Genomic DNA, 24,376 nt, shown 5'->3' with positions numbered 1-24,376 from the left:
CCCACTCTTATTGGTTGTCCAAACTAAATGAAACATGTGAATGTGATTCTCTAATTATGATTAATTTAATGTGTGACAAATAATTAAGGGTGTCACCATTTGCTGTATTTAGTGGGTGTAAGGTCCCTCCACCCCCATAACCCCTCTTTTTTGCCTTTGCATATATATGTTAAAAGGCAAAGAATATATCAACCGCGTTTGACAATAGTGATGAAGAAAATAACAATTTTTCTTAATTACGAACGAGGATTATGATAGAGTGATAAGTATATCTTTATTATTAATTAGAGGTTTCGAGTTTCAGTCCCCTTAAGTACAAAATCGCATTTGTTAGGGAGCATTTTATCGTTAATGTGTGACTTCATGGCGCGAATCTGAATTTTGTCAGACTCCAATATAGTATCGAACAACCAAGTAAAAAACCAATAGACCTTCGTCTCAAAAGAAAAGTACTCAAAGAATTAAAAAAAATAAACGATAACAATATGATAGAAAATTACACAACAAATGAAGCAACATGTACTAATAGAGATCGAAGAATAAGATCTTATGTGAAATACTAATTAATACTTTACTACCAAATCAGGGGCGGACCTACAGAGGGTCAAGTGGGTTCATATGAACCCACTTCATTGAAAAATAACACCGTATATTTATATATATTTGATCAGTTTTTAAAATTTTATATGTATATATTAACTTTTGAACCCACTACCACAAGTATGACCCTTGGCAGAGTGGTGAAAATGGTTCAAAGAGAAAAGAGACTAGTGTCCTACTACTCCCACAAAAAATCCTACAACACTTGGTTACTTATTATCCTTCTATTATAATCATCGATCATATATATTCTTATCTCAAAGTTAACAATAAAAAAAGTTTTTTCCAATTTACCTATAATCAGAAGAAAATTAATAAATGACAAAGCAAGACTTTTATAAAGAACCCCCCAAAAAACGAGAGAATAACAATAATAAAGCTTTTTTTAAAAAAAAAACTAGAATAAAGTGAATTATTCATTAAATTAAATAATAAATAAAGATGGTGATAGAATAGATATAATTCATCTACGTATTTTTTATTAGGTTTTTGAGTTTAAGCCTTGGAATAAAAAACTTTTGACAGAAAACATTACCTCCTTTAACATGTTTTTACAATATGACTTGAATTAATCAGAATCCTAAAATGGATATGAAATAATATTGAGTGAAAAAATAAAATCAAATAAAAATAACATACTACTTTTCTAATTCTAGATAAATCTTATGCAAATTAAAATCATTTTTATTTTGTTCTCTTTTCAGAAAGTTGGTAACATAACAAATTGGCTGGATAGAAGATGAAAAAGAAGCTTTTTTTGTAAGTGTATTAGATTTCAAATTCTTTTTTCCTTTTTTATTTTATTTTATTTTATTTGTTTAGTTAATTACTATATAAAATGATTAACGTTTGCTCATCTTTGACGAAAAAGGGTCCATTCATTTAATTTAATTTGATAATAAATAAATATCTTACTCAAAAATGTCTTCTTCAAATTAATTTGTATAAGAGTTGGATATGTCCTTTTTGCTCACGTATATTTTTTCTCCAAAAGAAAATTCCAACAGAAATGATTAGTTCACTTTACAATTTTATATGTTTTTTATCTGTTTTACGACTTGACTAGTTCAAAATCGTTTATGAAATTTCATTTTATATAAAATATAGTCTTTACTAAAGATAATATCATATTTATAGCTCATATATTACTAATTTCTGCTGTTATTGAAGAACATAATTTATTCACCATGGATTAATTGTACCTAATATATATAACACAGAAAAATTATTAAATCTAATAAATATTAAGTTTTGAACTTATAATTTTAGGAGTATAATAAGTTTACTTGCAAAACTTTGAGAAGTTAAACAAACTCTATCAAATTTTAATTTTGAATCAGTTTCTATATAAAAAAATGCTACATTGATATAAAACTTTATGTTTTATACTCTTAAGAGGGACATGAAATAGAATTAAAATTATTGATGTATGATAATTATAGTGCTTGTGATATTCAATGAAGTAATTTAACCTTCAATTAATTGTTAGATATGTTTTTTAAAGTTATATTTAGACTATTTTTAGAATTATACTATTGCAACATATAAAATAATAATATAAGCTTCACTTTGGATAGAGTAGTAAGTGTTTTCTAATTCTTAAATCAGATGGCTTTGAACGAGACTCTGTAATTAAGTAATGATTATTTTATTTTTATAATAAATATTTTAACATAAATTTAAATTAGTCGATTTTTGAAGTAAAATCTAAACATCGAGTGAAAAATTAATAATCCAAAAGTTACGTTAATCTCGTGGCTTTCATTTGTTTTGTATTTTTCTTCATGTCTACAATGATGTTGTCATTTTCCTTGAACCCATTATTTCTTTAAAAGAATTAAAAGATAAGACTAATGAATACAATTATTTGTATATTTTTTTTCTTTTTGCATTTCTCACTTGATATATCACTCCTATAGTTAAATCATTTTATAAAAGTGCAATGTTCTATTTGTTATTATAGAAATTTACTTGAAAAACTAATTAAAAATCATATAATAAAAAAAAGTAGATTATTTAATTACATTGTACTAATATGATGTGGTTAGATTCTGAGATTTTCTAGTACCTCCATTGATATGCCAAGAGACACATAAGTGCAATATTAAACAGTGACAGCACAACCCTCCTGGGGGGCCCTTCTGTTTCATCAACGCTTTAGCCTTGGGGACCTCCCGCCTCGTAAAAATAACATATTTAGTATAATTTTAAGACGAAAATGAATCTAATAAGTTTTACGTATATTTCATTTCTCAGGAGCGAATTTAGAAGAGAGCCTATGAGTTCATTGAACCTGATAGTTTTTATACATACCTTATACGATCAGATTTTCATCTCTCAGGAGCGAATTTAGAAGAGAACCTATGAGTTCATTGAACTTGATCGTTTTTATGCATACCTTATACGATCAGATTTTCATGTAATAACAATATTTGTTTTGATATTTTTTTAATTACTATAACATAATGTTGTTATAACATGAAAAAGAAATTAGTTTAAAGTTATTCTAGAGAATAGCGGTAATAGAAATGTTTGACTGTATGCATATTAAAAAATAAATTAATATATATCTAATCGTAAACTCAGTTATTATCACATTACCTCGAAATTGTCATAGGAATGCTTAAACTTTTTAAACCTTGAATTCACTATCCCATTTTATAATATTTGTCTAGATTACATTATATATATAAAGTTTTTTTATTCGATGTTTCATATCTATATTGGAGATCAATTATTTCGAATTTTCGCTGCATAGGGCCTTCTTTGGAGGAAACATCTTTACTAAAGGCTTTTCCATACACAAAACTCGAATTCAATGCGTCTCATTAAAGAGGAACATATATATAAAGTTTTTTGAGACAAAATTATTGAAAATTTTGAGGAAAATATTTTCATTAATTATAAAGCAAAAATCCACATCTACATGTTTGAAGTTTGAACCATGGTTTGGTTAAATTGTAACCATGTAGTTAAGTTTATGACCGTTTGAGAAACAAAGCCACTGACATACATAGTACAGAGTACATACATACAGTCTTACATGACAAAATGCTTTGGCTTTTGCTGCTCACTTTCCTAAAACACATTACCCCATGCTCTCATTCTTTTATAGTAGTAGTAATTTTAGAATGAAAAATATCGTTTGATACGGTGTACAAGAATAATATTTAATATGATATGTTGATAATATTGATATTAATTATATTAAAATTATTTATAATTTATATAGTGTTTAATTTAGTAGATTAAAATCCCAAATATGTATTGTATAATTTAAAAAATATATGTTTGTTTACAAAATATCCTCTATAGGTATGGCAGAAAGGACGTGAAGTTTTTTTAAGAGACGATTATGTCTTTAATCATGTTAATGCATGTATTAAAATTTATTGTATTAGTTATATATTAGTATAAAATAGTTTTGAATCAGGGCTGACTCTTGCCATTGTAAAATAAAGGCTATGCCTTAGGCCCCCAAATTTTTGGAGGCCTCAAATTATTATCAAGAATAAATATGTGTTAAATTTTTATAGAAAAAATTGATTAATTATGATTAAAAAAAATTATTTTACCACTTTAACATCTTTTATACTTTGTTAAAAATAAAAATTAATAGCGAAAATTGTTGAACAAAGTGAATTACAAATTCTTTTTTATTTTAAATTTTAGTTTCAAACATTACAACAAGCATATTAAAATTGCGTATATCAAATCATCAACTTCTTGAATCAAATTCTATGATTCTAACTCTTATCTTTATTTAATATTTGTCAACTTATTACTTATAAAATTATGTATAACAATTCATATAATAATTACCTCACTGAAAGGGTGTTTTTCAATGTTGAATTGATAAAATCTTACCTAAAATCAATAACTGAATAAATATGTATACGAAGTTTGTTTATATTTTAAGCCTCACATTAAAATTTCGTTTTAGGCCCCCAATTATGTTGAACCGCCCCTATTTTGAATGGACGAATAAAAGTGAGAGGAGAGTAATACATACTCCCTCCGTCCCTTTTTAGTTGTCCACTTTAGAAATGACACACAGATTAAGGCAACAATGATTAGCACAGTGAAGTTACAATTTTACCCTTATGACAACTTTTCACTTCAAAATTACAACCACTTCTTTGAAATTCAAAGTGAAATAAATTGGAGGGAAACAACATACACTTTTACAATTTTCAAGAAGTGTAAATAAGGGTATAATAGGAAAAAATTTGTTGTCCTTTCTTGATTTGTCAAAATGGACAACTAAATAGGGACAACTAAAAAAGGAAATATGGACAACTAAATAGGGACGGAGGGAGTATGATTTTATACATATAAAATGCCACCCAAAATTGACATTGAGCCTCCACCTTCCACCTATTTTTCTTGTCTCGAGAGCTCCATATCCCTATAACACACTTTCTCTGTTCCCCTTAAACATCTCTTCTTTCTGCTTCTTCTTTATACTGTTTCACTAGCTTCAACTAACCTTCTTGATTCATACAGGAAATAGTAATATCTTCATATCTACTTCTTAAAGCTTGGCACAATCATGGCTGCTTTTGTACTGTCTTTAATACTTCTCTTGGCTTTAACTGGTTACTCAAGTAAGCTGCTTTTGCTGCTTTCACTTCAAGATTCTTCTGTTTTCTGCATTTTCCATATGTTTATTTGTGTATCCAACAATTTCTTTTGCTGTCTCACTTCAAGATTCTCTCTTTCCTGCATTTTTTCATCTTCTTGCCATGAGTTTTCATCAGATTTTGCTCTTAAGTGTGTATCTAACAATTTCTTTTCTTGTGATGAGTTTTTACTAGATGTTGCTCTTAGTAGTGTATCCTACAGTTTCTTATTTAAAGATTTGAGTTTTTTTTAGCTTTCTTACTTCAAGATTCTCTTTTTGTTGCTCTTAGTGGTGTATCCAAGAATTTCTTATGCAAAGATTTGAGTTTTTTTGGTTCTTTCACTTCAAGATATTACCTTTTCTGCATTTCCATGTGTTTCACCAGAATATTTGCTCTTAGTGGTGTATTCAAGAGCTTGTTATTCAAAGATCCGGTCTTTTTCCTTGAACATTCTTAATGGATTCTCTTCTCTTTCTTGAGCTGATTTCTTATGGTGGTCTTTTTTACTAGGTGGTGCTAATTATTGTGTATGCAAAGATGGGGTTGGGGACACAGCTCTGCAGCACAGTATAGACTATGCCTGTGGAAATGGAGCTGACTGTACTGGTATCCTTCAAAATGGTCCTTGCTACAACCCTAACACTATCAAAGATCACTGCTCCTATGCTGTAAATAGCTATTACCAGAGGAAGGCTTCAAGTGGTGCTACTTGTGATTTCACTGGAACTGCTACTTTGACTTCAAGTCCACCAGCCTGCAAGTTCTTGAATCAACTACTTTTCTCCTCTTTTTGTTTTCCTCTCTTCTAGTAATGGTCACTGATATTGTTTCTTTGTTTTATCAACAGCCTCTAGTTCTGCATGTTACCAGACTACAGGAGGGTATGTATTCTTGAAGTTTTGTTATTTTTGATGTGAGATCTTGTATTTTTCTTGTTAATATTGAATGTAGCATCTCCTCAACTTGCATCCAGGAAAAGTTTTTTTTCCCCTTAGAACAAAAAATGGTGATATTGCCCTAGATTACTATTTTTGTTCTGCCCCTGTTAGCTTCTCCTTGTAGATCATTCTCAACTTCTTGATCTTGAAAAAGATTGGTTTTTTTCCCCAAGATGTTAGTATAAATATTCACCTACCCTAGGGCTAGTAATATATGGAAGTTAAAACTCAGTTCTCTAGGTAAAAAGGACCCCTAACAGAGGTGCAATTATTAATGCTAGATAAATTTGGCTGTATGAGTGAATGGTTGAAAGCTTTTTCCTAATATAGTGGCATTTTTCTCTGAGGACATGATTAAAGATTGTTGTTAGCTGTCTCTTTTGTTTCTTTTTAACCAAATCTATCAATAGTCATTTTTAGTGTCCTAACCGTGACAATAACTTTCAAACACAAGATGAGTTAGATTTATCATTTATATTCTATCCCCATGTGACCTGTCTTGATGTTGATATATAATCTGTATGTTAATGTTTTATTTGTCACTTTCTTCAATTGTTATAATGAAAGTCAAGTTGAAATGTGTTTTCCAGCCATGATACATTTTTTTAAAAAGAACCAAAGTCCTTTATACCATTTCTCATAATTCATGTAACATGCCTACTCTGGAATATAATACTATAATGACAACAACAGTGTGCTAACTAAGTGTCAATCTCAAGCCCGTTGGAGGCGGTTCCGTCTTAGTTGGACTTTGAATTTCTTTGTAGAACTAATAATTGAATATTGTGGATGGACGGTGTAGTATTGCTCATGTAGTTTCTTGTCCTTTTTTGTTACTATGTGTTGTTTCTTGTACTTCGGCTATCATATTATTTTTGTTTCGTTGTAGTTACTGTTGTTACAGTATTTGTTATTTCTTGTATCTCTGTTACATCTTCTTTTGGACAATTTTTCCCTTAAGCCAAGGGTCTATCATAAACAGACCTATGAGGTAGGGGTAAGGTCTGCCGTAAACTCTACCCTCCCAGATCCCATTTTGCGGGATTATATTAGGTATGCTGTTGCTGTCGTTGTAGTGGTTCTCTCATATTGTTTTTTTTTTTAACTTCAACCAGCAGCACTGGAGGTACCACAACCCCAACTGCACCAGGAACCACAACAAATCCAGGGATCGGAACTGGCACCGGGACCGGGACCGGGACAGGGACAGGCACTAGCACTGGCACTAGCACAGGAACTAATACAGGTATTAACAACCCAACTTTTGGGCTAGCACCAACAGGAAGTGGTGGCTACAACCCAGATGGCAGTGGCACAGAGGCTCTTCATCAGAACAGAGTTTTCATCACCATGGCACTTTTGTTTACAAGCAGCTTCTTGGTGGTATGCTTAAGAATTTAAAAAAAAAGAAGTCTGAATGTGAGGGAGGCAGTGAATGAAAGAACAAAGGTTTTGAGAAGATAATGGACTTTTTGGGCACCAAAGTATGGGTAGCATTTTTCAATGGTCAGCAGGGGGGGAGAATCATCTGGACACACACTTCCACTTGGACTTCTTTTTTTGTTATTTACTTCTTGTTCTCTTTATTATATCTCCATATGAGTGGACAAAGTTGGAATTAGATTCCTTCTTGAAGTGGAGATGTGGCTGTTTCTGGGGTAGTATGATGTACCAGTAATGTAGAAGAATCTGATCCCTTCTCTTTAGATTTTTCCTTTTTGTATATCTAGAGAAGTAGAGACATGAAGTATGTATTTTTTATTTTAGAAAATTTTATTAATGAGTACTTGCTACCCTACTCACCATCTCTGATAAATTTAGTGCATCTCTGTATTAAAATATAATTCTTGTAGTTCCCCCACCTGTACATCTGGTAAATATAATTGAAAACCCAACTTAAAGAAAAGCACAAATAGGGTGAAGTATCCTAGTTGTCAGAGTGAATGGAATCTTGGTTTTTCATAAGGGAATAAACCAAACAAGGGTTTTCTTCCACTTTCTTTACCACCACCCTTTTGCCTGCCATCATACATAATGAATCAAACAAGTTTTATTCACACAGTGGTCAATGAAATGAGTGAAAATCATAAAGAGATCAAGAAAGTGGGATGTAATGGTCCATGTAATGAGTAAAAATTATAAGAGATCAAGATTTTGGATCTTGGTGGTCAGAATACTGAAGTGCATGTGCTAGCATATATCTAGTGTAAGAGTCTTGCACATAACAATTTTTGGCCTTGTTTGGTTTATGCAGGCGAAAAGGGCAAGGTAAAGTGAATCTGGACTAAAAACTTGTTTGGTTTCTTTAAAAAAGAACTTGCTTATAATTGTTTCACTTGGATGGTGACTCCACTGCACATGCATGTGTTTTTTTTATGATATAATAAGGGATAATGACTTGGTAAACTACCTTTGAACTTTGTCAAATGCTGCACTTTTGTTGCACAACAAGACATATGTCAACAGCAAATCACATTAGTTCATAGTAACTGGTAATTGATATAAAATAAGATTAGCATGTGCTGGAAGAAAAATATACCAGAATCCTAATTCCTAAAGCATTCAGCTAATACTCTGCTCAAGTTTTCAGTTTATTACACTTCTCTGCTGGAGTTAAAAGCACCAAAGCACCTTTGACAACCGATATGCATGCAATGAGGTTGACGGTGCTCAAAGAATGAGAGCATATTCACCATTGAAACTGGCAAACTAACCTCATCACGAGGTAGAATCAGGAAGTCGGATCTTCACGCGTGAGATATGCTAACTATCTGCTTGTACAAGTACCAGTAATCAAGATGGAACTGAGATGGTGGAGACCGAGTCAGGATTTGCCCTCTGTGATTGGTCAGGGTGAGCAAAGTTCGCTATCAACCTGGAGACAGCATCAGGCTTCTCCACATGAGGGATATGACCACACTGTGGTATTTGGCGTAGAATTGCATTTGGAAGTTCACAATGCAATCTCTGACGACATAAAAGTCAATGGACACTTCAGTAACACTCCGTGTACTAAATATATGGATGCTAGGAGCTAACAGGTTTAGTGATCCAAAGTTTGAAAGAAACATACCACTGCAAGCTTGTAATCAATAATCTGATCATCTTCACCCCAAATTATCAGTGTTTTCTGCTTGACCTGTAAAACAGGAGTTCTAGCATGAGAATGCTGTACAATTTTCCATTGTGACAAGACCGAAACCAGTAGACAACATAGAAAATGAAGCTACATTTAGAAATGCCATGTAACAGCAGAATCAGAAGCAAGTTGAATCAATCAGCCTCAAGATCACACTAGTTTACATACCACGTGAATGATTTTAATGACGTCTAAAGCTAATAGGTTTGTAACTCCAAGAGATGTTTGCAGTTAAAACTTATGGCATATCACTTTATGCCATTTCTCTTATTTAAACAAATTTTTCAAAACTAATATCAGTGCCCAGGGGTTACTGTATTTAGACTCCAACAATTGCATGTTAAGATGAAACTAGTAAGATTAAACTCAATATTGCTAGTTTCCATAATCAAATCAATGCCTATTAAATAGAGCAAGATAATGCTGTTTGATACTAGAGTCGATGCCAAAAAAAGTGACAAAAGGTCACAAAAGGCATGTATATTTAGGAAAAACTTGAGAAAATTTAGTAAATCTGCACATACATGTTCTATCTGAGAAATGACATTGTAACCTCCACTGATCATGAAATTCACCAATGCATCCTCCCACCAAGGTAATGAACAATGTAAGCGGCCAATCTGGATAGAAAACCAGATAATCACAAGTGTAAAACAAAGAATAAAAATATGCCAGAAGCACATTTTGAATATCTGATCTCCATGACTTGAAGGTTTTTAAAAAGATCAAAGGGTCAAACTTACATTAGTCCAGTCTATGCAGGTACTAAATGGTAAGCCATTGAAAGCTAATGAAGTTGCATATAAGCGAAGTGGGAGACTTTTCAACAAGTAAACCTGCAGTAGGTTGTTTCTCATTAACAATTAGGCAAAAGTCTCTCTTCCTTACTTGTAGAGTTTGCTAATCAGAAACCAAGTTGTTAATAAACTACACATTATAACATATATGTTATGTTACATCAAACAATCCAATCTGGCGTAGAATGTATCCTTTGTTTAAAGAGGAATAGGAGGTAACTCACCCCAGCATAGGCTACTGCTTTGGGTAAGGTTGCAAGGTTTCCTGTACCTTCCGCGTAAACACTTGCATCAATTAAAACCAGCCTATCAACCTGATAAAGTAAAAGCTACATGAAGTAAGCATAAAATAGTACCTTCTTCATACAAGAAAGTAATCTACAACATCTGAACAGGGATCCTAAGTTACCGAATGAACTTACAGCTTCTGGATATTTAACAGAAAAGTCAATAGCAACAGCAGATCCAAGACTAGGTCCAACAAGTACCATTGGCCTCTTGATGTGGGTAGACCACAGCTGAAAGACAAACGAGACAGAGAATTTTCAAAACATGCAAATTGAAAATTCTTTAAGAAATTTAATACCCTAGTAATTCTTCAACATAGTCTTAAGGCCAGGCCAGGAAGATCTGCCTGGCCCTTATCACACTTCTAACGGTTTCTACAGCTAGACAAAGAAACACTACTTCAGTATTTTTATAGTGTAGAGCTGTGCCAAGTAAGCAAGGATGCCCCTTTTTAATGCTTCATAACTGTAATATCATACCACTGCACAATGCACAATGAGGCATAACTGTGATACGTGACCCTGCATACTAAGTATTATAGTTACACTAGTAGGGAAAAAACTGATTGTGAGATTTACCTTAATTTTGAACTTAGATATGTAACATCACATTTATTAGAATGTGTAATGAAAGTTGAAAGATACTAATTCCAACCTTTCAAGTTTGTATGCACTAGATTAGAACATATATTCCGGAATCAGTACGTACCTGGTAAAGATGATCACGCTTGGAAGCTACATCACACGATGGAAGCCTTCCTTAAATATCACAGGAAACAAAAAATACAAACCATGAGCAAGTCTTTGTTTTTGTTTGCAGAATCTTTTTGAAAAATAAAAAACTGAGAAAAAGCTAGAACAAGATATAACATACCTAAATCAGAGAAACCCCATCCAAGGATATCAATTGCCCATGTCTCCAATCCAGCATCCTCAAGCATCGGAAGAGTGTACCTCCACTCTAAACATGAGCTGAACAATGAGGCATAATGAACAACAGGAGCACAGCAAGAGAAAGTGATCAAAATTAATAGCTTAGCATGAGGCACACCTATCAAATCCATGGAGAAGCACAACTGGATTGGCCTCTGTCTGTTCTTTTGGCTTCACACAACTACTCATGACGCATCCCTTCAATAAGTTTACCTAAAATGAACCAGCAATGAAGCTGGACCATCAAACAAAGGTAGTAACCAGAACTTTATAAAGAAAGAGTTTAATTGATTCGATCCAGTGCGATATATCTAGATATGTGACTTTGTTAGGATTATAAGAACAGAATACATAAAAGAAGAATGATTAAGTTGCATATGATGAGTGGACACCTCTATGACAGCAGGTACACTACTGCAATGGGTGCACTCACACCCGCTCCATTCTGTTCCAAGTGTGTGTGAACAGGGAAATACTTATAAAAGATACATTCATTCTAAGTCCGGGACACATTGTCACAAAGTAGTGTCCAGTAGTAGTCTGCACCCAAAGTCTTAAAATCATGGATCCGCCTCTATAAAATATATTCCCTGCTTCCCAAATATATGATACTCTTTCCATTTTTGGGATGTCCTGAAATGTTTGATACCATGCCACTTCTATACTGCTTTCAAGAAATAAAGTTCATTGAGCAATCTAAATTACAGACTGGGATGTTATCTCTATCAAAACAACTTTTTAACAATTACTGAATTATTTTCGTGCACTACCGCCAAAAAATATTGAAGTCAAATTAGCATCTTCAGATTCTTGGTTCAATTAAATACAGTCATATAAAATGAGCTGGAAAGAAAACAATTTAAGAAGATCAAAAAAGGGAAAATAAGAGTTCTCTTGTTCCTTGTAACCTAATCCATATCAAACATCGACATGCAGAGACATAAAAGTAACCCCTGTAGCTGCAATGAGTACCTGCATCCATGCAAAAATCTTGTACTACTGATTTTAGGTTCTAAAGCACTACTTCCGTTTCAAAAAGTATATGAAAACTTTAATTTCAACTTTACGCCATAAGATTAAATGACATTTTTTGTACATTCAACATATCTTTAGCTTAAAAGCAAAAGATTCAAAAGCATTCTTTACTTTCTTATTTCGAATTTTCTACCTATGTAGTAATATAATATTAGTCCAAAAGAACAAAACTTTACTCATCAGAACAGAACCCATTTCATAAAAAGTAGAGAATTTTCCCCAATTGAATCTCAATTCTTCATGCACTTTGAAATTCTTCTCCTTGCTTCCAACAACCAATGAGAAAACACATAAAACTATCTAGAAATTAACCCCAAAAAAGACAGTAGCAATAGAAAACTTACTGGTATTCTCTCAATTCGTGAAGCCAGCTTTCTAGCATAAGGGTCTTTGATATTCTCGACTTGTTTAGGAAGAAAATCTGGAAATTCACCTGCCCAGATCGTTAAACGCCTCGAATTCGAGCATTTCAAATTGATTCCAGTTAGTAGAAATGCTGGCGGAGGAGCACCACCGGTTCCGGCTGAGAAAAATGTCAGCATATTCTTTGTTTCTCACTCCCTCAGCCGTGCACGGTGGCCACCGGTTTTTCTACTACTCATACTGAGAAGAGAAAGAACACCAAATGGCGCCCATATAATATTTTATCCAATCATGTGGCACCAAGATAACGCAAACATTTATTTACAAAACCAACATAAAAATATTTGTATGAATAAGAAGCTTTAGAATATTTTGATACGTTAGTTATAAACTATAATTAGCTTATAATAAGAGTTCAAAAATTAATTAATTTTTATAAATTGTGAAATTTTCATGTTTATAAATAAAATTTTGAACTTTATCATAAGTTAAATTTTTTGTACCAATTTTCGTGAAGAATCCTCTCCCTTCAATCTTCATTAGTAATAGTATTTAAGTGGTCATGTAGTTTCTTTTTCTTCAATATGGAGTAATATATGTTGCTTTATCGACTTTTTGTCTTGACATTTACTATCATATTTTTCTTACATCTCTCTAAGTAACTTTTCTTTTGAGTTGAGGATCTATCGTAAACAATATCTTTATCTTCATTTGCTTTCTATTTGATACTTCGTTGTCATATTCTCCTAATAACCCTGCTCCATGTAACTGCTCTTTGAGCCGAGGATATATCGGAAACAAACTCTCTACCCACAAAGGTATGACATATAATTGTACAGCTTACCCTCTCCAGACCTCATTGGTGGGATTGTACCGACCGAGTATGTTGTTGTTGTAACTAGTAAATGACATCAAATGAGATTAGCATGACTAACTTTTTATCTCTTTGTACACTACTCTTTTACATGACAAACTTAAAAGAGAACCACATCACAAAAAAATTGAAAAATCATCAGGAAGCATGAACATAGCACAAACAATAGGAAACTAGGCAATCATTAGTGCAGAAAAGCTTATTCTTTTAACAAGATGACAAATACTAGTAATATATAGTATCATTCAACTAACTTTCCATCTAACAATATGCTTCAACTAAGATAATTCAAGATAATATTACACAACAAAAGTTCAACACTGCCCTTTTTTATTTATCATAACTGTGGCGTTTAGGCCAGCTTGTGTGCTCCTCGACTATTATTCCCCCAGCTGCTAGCTCCAACCAGCAAAGGTATTGAGTAACTCAGCCCACTAAGGCTTGTCCAGGCTATGACTCACCGGCCATAAACTCTAGCTCTGAGTATCGAAGTAATACTGAAAGAAATATGTATCAGAATGCTCAAGTATTTAGCTGATTGCTCAAGTGTTCAGTTTGTTACACTATGAACTGGATGCCAAAGCACCTTCGGTATGTTGGTAATATTGCCGACATTGCTTAAAGAATGAAATCACAGTTCATCATTGAAGCTGGCAAACAAACCTCATCACTATGTTGAACCAGGAAGTCAATTTGGATATGCTAAATATTTGCTTGTACAAGTACCAGTAATCATAGGAACAGAGACAGTGGAGACAGAGTCAGGTTTCGCCTTTTGTGATTGATCAGACTGAACAAATTCCGTGATCAACCTGGAGACAACATCAGGCTTCTGCACATGAGGAATATGGCCACACTGGGGTATTTGGCGTAGCGTTGCACTTGGAATTTCACAATGCAATCTCTGAGGACATTAAAGTCAATGGATACTTCAGTTACTCCCTGTACTGCATATTTGGCTGCTAGGAGCTAATAGGTTAGTAATATTTTTCCAAAGTTTGAAAGAAACGTACCACTCCAAGCTTGTAGTCAATAATCTGATCATCTTCGCCCCATATAATTAGTGTTTTGTGCTTGACCTGTATGACGGAACTCCTCACATGAGAATGGTGACGAATTTTTCACAGGGACAAGAATTAGCCTTTCCGGGAAAAGCAATCAATAATTCCTAAGCTACCCACAAAAAATTGGAGATTCATGATAGTACAGAACTAATAAACCAAACTTTAAGCAACACCATGAGCAAAGAATTGATGATTCACCATATCTTAACTCAGGAGCTCCTAGAAACTTGAGCACATGCAAAATTAAACAGGAGATAGCATTTAACCCTGGATTTTTTTCAATTTTATTTTTTCATATCCTCATCAAAGTTGCAGTTTTAGTGAAATTGAAAATGTGCAATGTTGTACTAATGGGAAAAAAATCTGACATGAGTAAGCTTTTGTGTTATGTGATAAGTATATAGGAGACTTTCTTTTTTCCTTTCAGAAATTGACATCATTTGGGACAACCAAAAAACAAAAACTGATATTAATTGGATAGAAAAGAGGAATTATTTGAAGCAGTGGCATGGTTTCCACCTAATAATTGTGGCTGAAGAAAACCCGTGAACTTCACAGTATGCCAATATGCTGGACAGACAAGACCATTGGCATGAGTTTTTGTATATAGACTCCAACATTTCACATTTTTTCTCCAAATCTTTTACAGCAAGAAAATGTTGCTTGTTACCATAGTCATGACAAAAGAAAGTAATAAAGGTGGATGTCTATATAGGAAGCCATTAAGATTATTTAGTAGTAAATTTCCACATACATGCTTTATCTGATCAATGACGTTGTAACCTCCGCTGATCATGAAATTCACTGTTGCATCCTCCCACCAAGGTAATAAACAATGTAAACGACCTATCTGGATAGGAAATCATGTAATCAAAAGGTTTGATAAAACAAGTAATGCAGACACATATTTTAAACATCTGAGCTCCACGACTTTCAGGTTTCTTAAAGATCAGAGTGTCAATACTTACCTTAGTCCAGTCTATACATGTACTTATTGGTAAGCCATTGAAAGCCAATGATGCTGCATATAAACGAAGTGGTATGCTTTTCAACAAGTAGACCTGCAACAGGTTTTTGTCAAAATAGTGAAAACGAAAAGGAATCATAGATGGAAGATACTCGAAGAATGCTGTAAGCATATTTTTAAACATGTTATATCTATGATTTGGATCAGAATATATCCCTTCGTGTAGTAGTCCCCCAAGTATCTAGAACGGGTTCTTTCTTTATTTGGGGTTTTGCAGCACTAAGGGAAAGATCTGACGAACAGAGAGCCTCAGTATGCAAGGGATGCTAATCTTGGATCAATTAATGATTAGGTAAGAAGCTTCTCTCCTTTTTATTTAAAGCTAATCATAAACCAAGTTATTGGTAAAACAACAATCCTTATGATAAAGATGTGCAGTTACATCAAATGGTCAAAGTCGAGTGGAATGCATCTGTTTATTTGAGAGGACTAGGGGAAAACTCACCCCAGCATAAGCTACTGCTTTGGGTAATGTCGCGAGCTTTCCTGTACCTTCCGCATAAACACTTGCATCTATTAAAACAAGCCTTTCCACCTATAAAGTATAAGTACTTCAGAGTTAGCCATAAAATGATTCCTCCTTAACACTAGAAAGTAGAAACTAATCCATAAAATCTGGATAGGGATTCAACAGTCATTGAACATACTTACAGCTTCTGGATAGTGGACAGAGAAGTCAATAGCAACAGCAGATCCAAGACTCGGTCCGACAAGTACCATTGGCCTCTTGATGTAGGTAGACCACAGCTGAGAGAAAAATGAGACTGAAAAATTAGAAAACGAGTTAACTGAAAATTCTTATTGCCCAGATAAACTTAAACGAAGTAAACATTACACCATTATTTCCAAGTTGGGTCTCTGCCTAGTAAGTAAGAGAGCTCCTCTATGATGCTACATAACTGTGATATCATATTATATTACTGAACAAAGTGTAATTGTAGAACCTTACCCTGTATATTAAGTGCTATTTACTTAGCCTACACTACTCAAGCTAATTGAATGCGACTTTTAACCTAATTTTGTACTTATATAGGCTACTTCTTCTCTACCTTCATAAGGTAGAGGTAAGGCTGCGTACACACCACCCTCCTCAAGCACCACTTGTGGGATTACACAGGGTATGTTGTTGTATAAGCTAATTTTACATTTATTAGAATTTTCAATAAAACAGACTAATTCCAGCCTTTCAAGTTTGTATGCTGCACTGGATTAGAACATACACAACAACATACCCAATGTGGTCCCATAATTGGAGTCTGGGGAGGGTGAGGGGCACCACAGACCTCACCCCTACCTTAGTGGGGTAGAGAGGTTGTTTCCAATACTAGATCAGAACATATATTTTATAAAATCAGTAGGTACCTGGTAAAGATGATCACGCTTGGAAGCTACATCACACGATGGAAGCCTTCCTTAAAAGTCACAAGGAAACATAAAGGGATGAAACTATGAGCAAATCTAGAGTCTTTGTTCGCAAAATCTTTTTGAAAAATGAAAAATGAAAATCGAGAAAGAGCTTGAACAAAACAATATACCTAGATCAGAGAAACCCCATCCAAGGATATCAACTGCCCAGGTCTCCAACCCAGCCTCCTCAAGCAATGGAAGTGTGTACCTCCACTCTAAACATGTGCTGAACAACAATGAGGTATAATGAACAGCAGGAACACAGCAAGAGAAAGTGATCAATAGTATTAGGTTAGCATGAGGCATACCTATCAAAACCATGGAGAAGTACAACTGGATTGGCCTCTTTCTGTTCTTTTGGCTTCACACAACTACTCATGACACAACCCTTTGAAAAGTTTACCTAAATGAACCAGAAGAAGCAAAGATATTTAGATATTTCAATACAAAACAGGAGAAGCAAGATATTTAGATCTCTGAGTTTACGATTAAAAGGAAAATACATATTCCATATAAGAAGACTGATTAAATTGTGGATCATGGGCAGACACCTCCATCACAGCAATGGTTACATCCACACCCGCTGCATTCATCTAGGTATTGTGTGTAATATATCCGAAAAGATTCTAACAATGTATCTTCATATTAATTCCTCATGCATTGTCAAACTAGTATGTGCAGTTCTACTCAATACCAGTCTTAAAATCTTGGATGCACCTCTGCTGTATTCCTAAACAACCATGACTAAATAGAAAGTATTCCCTCCTTCCCAATATCCAACACTTCTTCCATACCATATCTGTAAAACTTTCACATGTTTTCCCTTTTCCAATTATATTTGGTTGGTTAAAATTTTAGGAAAATATTTTCTCTACGAAAACAAGTTCCATAAGTGGTTATCCACTCCTCCTTGTTCTCCAACACAACCCCCCATCCATGTCTGACATCCTCAGGCATAGACATCAAAATATCCCATTTGCTAAAGCCACAAAATTATCCAATACACACGCGAGAGGTAGTGAGTAACCCGTGCACACAAGGTGGCACGACCACCACCACCACCACCAACAACAACAAACTCAGTGTAATTCCACAAATGAAGTCCGGAGAGTATAGGATGTAAACAAACATTAATCCTACCTTTACCCCATCCATAAGATCTTGCATGCATGATGCAAGTCTTAATCTACTGATATTAGACCCTAAATTTATTTAAAGAAACGATTTTTTTACCGATCAGCACAAACCCATTTCAACAAAAAGTACAGATTTCACATCCATTGATTCCAATACTTCAAACACTTCGAAAACAACGGAAAATCAGCTTCACACACCAAAAAATACACACAAAAAAACCCACATTTTAAAAAGAGAGTGGAAAAAACGTACTGGTATTCTCTCAATTCGTGAAGCCAACTTTCTAGCATAAGGGTCTTTGATTTTCTCAACTTGTTTAGGAAGAAAATCCGGAAAATCACAGCCAGCCCAGATCCTTAAACGCCTCGAATTCAACCATTTCAAATTGGTTAATGCCGGCGGCGTAGCTCCACCAGCGCCCGCTGAGAAAGATGTTAGCATAGTAGACGCAGAGTACTACTGGATTTTTCTGCTAAAAAATCAACTTTTCCAAGAATATAATATATTCAGCATTTTTTTTATGCATTTCTTGTTTGTTTTTCTTCTGCTTCTGGAAAAAAATGGATACATAGGGAAGAGTTTTATTATGGAATACTTTTTCTTGGCAAACCTGCAAATTTCACTAGTTTAGAGCTTAATTATATATTTTTGTGTGTTTCTGACATTACTATTTGTTCGAGATTTTGATTCTCACATACATGCATTTGAAATATATGAGTCAAAATTATGTGTAATTTGTTTCAAATTCATTTTATCAAAATGTGATTCATATGTATATACACCGCCACTTATATATATATATGTAAGTGTATTTTAATTGAAATTTGGTATAAAATTGTTAATTAGTGAGATAATATATAATTATTTCAAATTATAAGGAAAATTAGTAAATATGTGTATATATATATAAGTGTATTTTAATTGAAATTTGGCATAAAATTATTAATTAGTGAGATAATATGTAATTATTTCAAATTATAAGGAAAATTAGTAAATATGTGTATATATATATAAGTGTATTTTAATTGAAATTTGGCATAAAATTATTAATTAGTGAGATAATATGTAATTATTTCAAATTATAAGGAAAATTAGTAAATATGTGTATATATATATAAGTGTATTTTAATTGAAATTTGGCATAAAATTATTAATTAGTGAGATAATATGTAATTATTTCAAATTATAAGGAAAATTAGTAAATATGTGTATATATATATAAGTGTATTTTAATTGAAATTTGGCATAAAAATTATTAATTAGTGAGATAATATGTAATTATTTCAAATTATAAGGAAAATTAGTAAATATGTGTATATATATATAAGTGTATTTTAATTGAAATTTGGCATAAAATTATTAATTAAGTGAGATAATATGTAATTATTTCAAATTATAAGGAAAATTAGTAAATATGTGTATATATATATAAGTGTATTTTAATTGAAATTTGGCATAAAATTATTAATTAGTGAGATAATATGTAATTATTTCAAATTATAAGGAAAATTAGTAAATATGTGTATATATATATAAGTGTATTTTAATTGAAATTTGGCATAAAAATTATTAATTAGTGAGATAATATGTAATTATTTCAAATTATAAGGAAAATTAGTAAATATGATAGAAATGTTGTGTAATTAGGTAGTTTTTCAGAAGGAAAAAAAAGATTAATAGGAAAGAGTTACTCCCACGTTTTTTTTTTATGTGTTTTGATTTGATACATAATTTAAGAAAGTAAAGAATTATTTGAATCTTATACTCTTATATTAATGATATATCAAATATAGGAGTGTACAATCGATGAAACAAGTTAAGCCTAAGAAAAAACCCAATTTGTGATTTGGTTTGGTTGATTTAGCTTTGAAAAAAAAAAACACATCACAAGTTAACAATCTACGTTATAAAGTTTTTGTTTTGTATTCAGTTTGACGATAGTGTTTAATCCTATAAATTTAGCAAATTAAATGTTAATATTTCAATGAAAGTATTTGTACTTGTGTGAATTTCTCAATCTTTTTGAAAATTTCTATTCAGTTAACATTTTTAAGTTCTTGCTTATCACACAAATAAAAATTATACTTAATATCTTTTTCAATCACTCTATCATTATAAATAAATCTACATCGAAAAACCGAATTAAATTATTCAACTCTTATATATTGATCCAACCCACCCATATAATTAAACTTGACATCCTGAATCCTGATTATTAACCCCCACCCTGAAATGTGTTGTTTCATTTCTTACCTTTCATCCTTTCTGAACATGTTAAACAGCATTCTTGTGAATCAAATTTGAGAATTCTCAATCATATCTAAATGCTTTACGTTTTGACTATTTTACCTTTATTTATATACGTATACAAGAAAAATCAAGCATTGGTTTATGACAACATAATACCGCGAAATTGAGGAGATGGCGGAGACACTGGATATGCTAAATATCTGCTTGTACAAGTACGCGAAATCATCACAGGAACAGAGACGGTAGAGACAGAGTCAAGTTTCGACTTTTGTGATTGATCAGACTGAACAAATTCCGCGATCAACCTGGAGACAACATCAGGCTTCTGAACATGAGGAATGTGGCCACACTTTGGTATTTGGCGTAGAGTCGCATTTGGAAGTTCACAATGCAATCTCTGACCACATAAAAATCAATGGAACACTTCAGTTATTACCGCGTATTTGGCTGTTAGGAGCTAACATGTTAGTAATATTTTCTGAAGTTTGAAAGAAACTTACCACTCCTAGCTTGTAGTCAATAATATGATCGTCTTCGCCTAATATTATCAGTGTTTTGTGCTTTACCTGTATGACAGAACACCAAGCAATGAGAACGTTGAAGAATTTTCTGCAAGGACAACATAGAAAATGGAGCAAAACGTCCACATACATGTTCTATCTGATCAATGACATTGTAGCCTCCGCTGATCATGAAATCCACTGTTGCATCCTCCCACCAAGGTAATAAACAATGTAGACGACCTATCTGGATAAAAAAAAACATGTAATCAAAAGGTCTGATCGATAAGACAAGTAGTACATACAGATACACATTTTAAACATCTGAGCTCCACGACTTTCAGGTTTCTTAACGAAAACTTACATTAGTCCATTCTATAGATGTACTTAACGGTAAGCCGTTGAAAGCCAAGGATGTTGCATATAACCGAATTGGTATGCTTTTCAACAAGTAGACCTGCAACACGTTTTTTTGTCAAGATAGTGAAAACACGAAGAAATTGTAGATGGAAGATACTCGAAGAATGCTTGTGATCATATTTGAAAACATGTTATATCTATGATTCAGATCAGATTATTTCCCTACGAATAGTACATCCTATGTATCCCGTTTTGTAAAGAAGAACTCACCCCTGCATAAGCTACTGTTTTCGGTAAGGTTGCAAGCTTTCCTGTACCTTTCGCATAAACACTTGCATTGATTAAAACCAGCCTATCCACCTATAAAGTAAAAGTACTTCGGAGTAAGAAATTAATCTGTAATATCTCGAAAGGGATTCACAGTTACTGAATGTACTTACAGCTTCAGGATAGTTGACAGAGAAATCAATAGCAACAGCTGATCCAAGGCTCGGTCCGACAAGTACCATTGGCCTCTTGATATAGGTAGACCACAGCTGAAAGAAAAACAAGACTGATAAATTAACAAAATGAGTAAACGGAGAACATACAATTCACAAAATCAGTAGGTATACCTGGTAAAGGTGATCGCGCTTGGAAGCTACATCACACGATGGAAGCCTTTCTTAAAAATCAGAACAAAACGAAAAGAGGTGAAACCATGAGCAAGTCTTCATGAAATGAAAATGAGATCGAGCAAGAACAAGATCGAATACCTAAATCAGAGAAACCCCATCCAAGGATATCAATTGCCCAAGTCTCCAATCCAGCTTCCTCGAGCAATGGAAGCGTATACCTCCATTCTAAACACGTGCTGATCACAATGAGGTATAATGAACAACAACATAGCTAGAAAAAGTGATCAAAGCTAATAGCTTACTATGAAACATACCTATCAAAACCATGAAGAAGCACAACTGGATTAGCCTCTTTCTGTTCTTTTGGCTTCACACAACTACTCATGACACGATCCTTCGATAAGTTTACCTAAATGAACCAACAACAAAGATGGACAATCAAGGCAATAACAAAAACTTTATAAAGGAAGAGAATGATGTGTTCAATACAAAACAAGACAAGCAAGATTTTTAGGATTTCATATAAATTGGGACGGAAGGAGTAAACAATTACTCCCTCTGTCCCAATTTATGTGGTACAATGAATTTCGAGATTCAAACTTCTAAACTTTGACATGTATTCAGACATAGAAGCCTTAAGTTTTCTGATATAAAATTTATATATTAGAAAACCACGTAAAAAGTACTTTAAATCACAATACTTAAAATATTTAAAAAACATAAGTAGAAATTTTGATAAAAAAAAAACTCGGTTGTCCTTTACGCTAAGGGACCAATATATGAAGAAAGTATCAAGTAAGTACACGAAAAAGTGGAAGGGGTTCAACATCTACTATCACTCACAAAAACAGCTTTTAATGGCAATAAATATACACATTAACAAAGAGTACTAAAGTCTTTACTATTGGATCCAATGTCGCTGCAGTTATGGCTTTAGCAACCTTTATAAAAAGTGTTAATTGCCGCTAAAAATATATATTTAGTGACAATTAATCTATTGCCGTTAATTATTTTTCACTAAAATCATTTTTTGGACATGTTGAAACTTTGAGTTATTTACTTATAACACTAAGGATTTTTCATATTCTAGAAATGACCCCAAAACCGCACATTTTTAAGAGAGTGATAAAAACTTACTGGTATTCTCTCAATTCGTGAAGCCATGTTTCTAGCATAAGGATCTTTGATTTTCTCGACTTGCTTAGGAAGAAAATCTGGAAAATCACAGCCAGCCCAGATCGATAAACGCCTCGAATTCAACCATTTCAAATTGGATCCAATTAAAACAAATGCCGGCGGAAGAGCAGAACCGGCACCGGCACCGGCTGACAAAAAAGTTAGCATAGCAATAGCAATAGCAAAAGAAGTGCCAATAATTTATGTAGAAATTGGATTTCATATTAGTCTTATAAGTACTTCGCAGTTTGGAATTTGACATGAGTTTCTCGTTTCAATTTTTGTCCCTAAAAAGTAGGCTTTCTATTTTATGTTTTTTTTTTTTTTTTGGTAACAACTGAAGTTAGGCATATATTCGGCATGGCGGGGTATAGCGTACATACTACTCAATTCGTTTTAATTTGTTTGTCAATTTGACGTTGACATGAAAGTACAAAGTTAACCCCTTATGACTTTGTATTCATTAGTCATTTTTCTTTTTAGTTTTTCATTTAGTGTTTGATTTTATATTGAAGTCTGACTAAATCTATTTAGATAGACTTACATATTTTGAAACCTCTAATTAATGATAAATGAATACTGACCGCAGCATGCATCAGCCTTATTGTAACGGATTATATTAAAATGAAAAACATAATACGAATAGTAACCATCCCATCAAATGCTAGAGGATCCCACTCCCACTTCCACCCCAACCCCACCACCCTCCTTTTTCCATTGGAAAAAAATAGTGAGATTACGAGATGAAAATCGAATAAAATTTTTATTGATAAGGGTGAAAATTTAGATAATTAATTAATTGAGTTGTCATATTATACAATCAATCAACTGGACAGTCAAATATTTTCAATAAACACAAACACATTTTGACTTTTATGTTCTTTTTTCTCTTTCTCGTCTCATTTTGATAAGTACTATATGAGTATCATAGAGGATTGAAGAATGTTTTTTAAAAGGATGAATCAGTGATACCATGTTAGGTGCTATATAAATGTATCATGTGGATATCATAAAAGATTAAAAAAAAAAAAATTAAAAAACAATCTTTTATGATATTCTAATAATATATGATATATATCATGTGAGTATCATAAATAATTAAAACGTATTGTTATTAAAGAAATCTATTAATTTTCAATGGTACTCTATCAGTACATGATATATATTATTGCTGGTATCATAAAGAATTGAACTATTTCTTGAAGGAATGAATTAGTCTTTTATAATACATATATAACTGAAACGTG

The 24,376-nt window shown here is 32.9% G+C and overlaps 4 protein-coding genes across 5 annotated transcripts; 1 reads left to right on the top strand and 3 right to left on the bottom strand.

The window, feature by feature from the left end:
- Positions 1-4,940: 4,940 nt before the first annotated feature.
- On the top strand, positions 4,941-7,968 carry LOC102599381 (PLASMODESMATA CALLOSE-BINDING PROTEIN 3-like). Of its 2 annotated transcripts, none has more exons than XM_006348637.2 (4): positions 4,941-5,207; positions 5,736-5,981; positions 6,073-6,106; positions 7,279-7,968. In XM_006348637.2, the coding sequence occupies exons 1-4, from the start codon at positions 5,153-5,155 to the stop codon at positions 7,562-7,564; spliced, it is 621 nt and encodes a 206-aa protein (XP_006348699.1). In that variant the 5' UTR covers positions 4,941-5,152; the 3' UTR covers positions 7,565-7,968.
- Positions 7,969-8,618: 650 nt separating this feature from the next.
- Positions 8,619-12,997, bottom strand: LOC102599057 (uncharacterized hydrolase YugF). The gene is made up of 10 exons (XM_006348636.2): positions 12,699-12,997; positions 11,438-11,532; positions 11,261-11,358; positions 11,096-11,145; positions 10,522-10,617; positions 10,324-10,413; positions 10,046-10,138; positions 9,827-9,922; positions 9,237-9,302; positions 8,619-9,130 (listed from the first exon to the last, which is right to left on the bottom strand). The coding sequence occupies exons 1-10, from the start codon at positions 12,894-12,896 to the stop codon at positions 8,957-8,959; spliced, it is 1,056 nt and encodes a 351-aa protein (XP_006348698.1). The 5' UTR covers positions 12,897-12,997; the 3' UTR covers positions 8,619-8,956.
- Positions 12,998-13,752: 755 nt separating this feature from the next.
- On the bottom strand, positions 13,753-18,747 carry LOC102598726 (uncharacterized hydrolase YugF-like). Its single transcript, XM_006348635.2, has 10 exons — positions 18,479-18,747; positions 17,398-17,492; positions 17,218-17,315; positions 17,045-17,094; positions 16,334-16,429; positions 16,128-16,217; positions 15,624-15,716; positions 15,410-15,505; positions 14,605-14,670; positions 13,753-14,495 (listed from the first exon to the last, which is right to left on the bottom strand). The coding sequence occupies exons 1-10, from the start codon at positions 18,665-18,667 to the stop codon at positions 14,280-14,282; spliced, it is 1,089 nt and encodes a 362-aa protein (XP_006348697.1). The 5' UTR covers positions 18,668-18,747; the 3' UTR covers positions 13,753-14,279.
- A 1,705-nt stretch (positions 18,748-20,452) lies between these two features.
- LOC102605753 (uncharacterized hydrolase YugF-like) lies at positions 20,453-23,407 on the bottom strand. Its single transcript, XM_015309319.1, has 10 exons — positions 23,091-23,407; positions 22,268-22,362; positions 22,092-22,189; positions 21,951-22,000; positions 21,777-21,872; positions 21,607-21,696; positions 21,341-21,433; positions 21,128-21,223; positions 20,977-21,042; positions 20,453-20,873 (listed from the first exon to the last, which is right to left on the bottom strand). Exons 1-10 carry the CDS (start codon positions 23,295-23,297, stop codon positions 20,616-20,618), a joined length of 1,149 nt encoding a protein of 382 aa, XP_015164805.1. The 5' UTR covers positions 23,298-23,407; the 3' UTR covers positions 20,453-20,615.
- Between the last annotated feature and the right edge of the window lie 969 nt (positions 23,408-24,376).

The sequence above is a fragment of the Solanum tuberosum genome, unplaced genomic scaffold (assembly GCF_000226075.1).
Source record: "Solanum tuberosum cultivar DM 1-3 516 R44 unplaced genomic scaffold, SolTub_3.0 scf00103, whole genome shotgun sequence".
Taxonomy (NCBI): Eukaryota; Viridiplantae; Streptophyta; class Magnoliopsida; order Solanales; family Solanaceae; genus Solanum; species Solanum tuberosum.
This window is presented reverse-complemented; position numbering and strand designations above follow the sequence as displayed.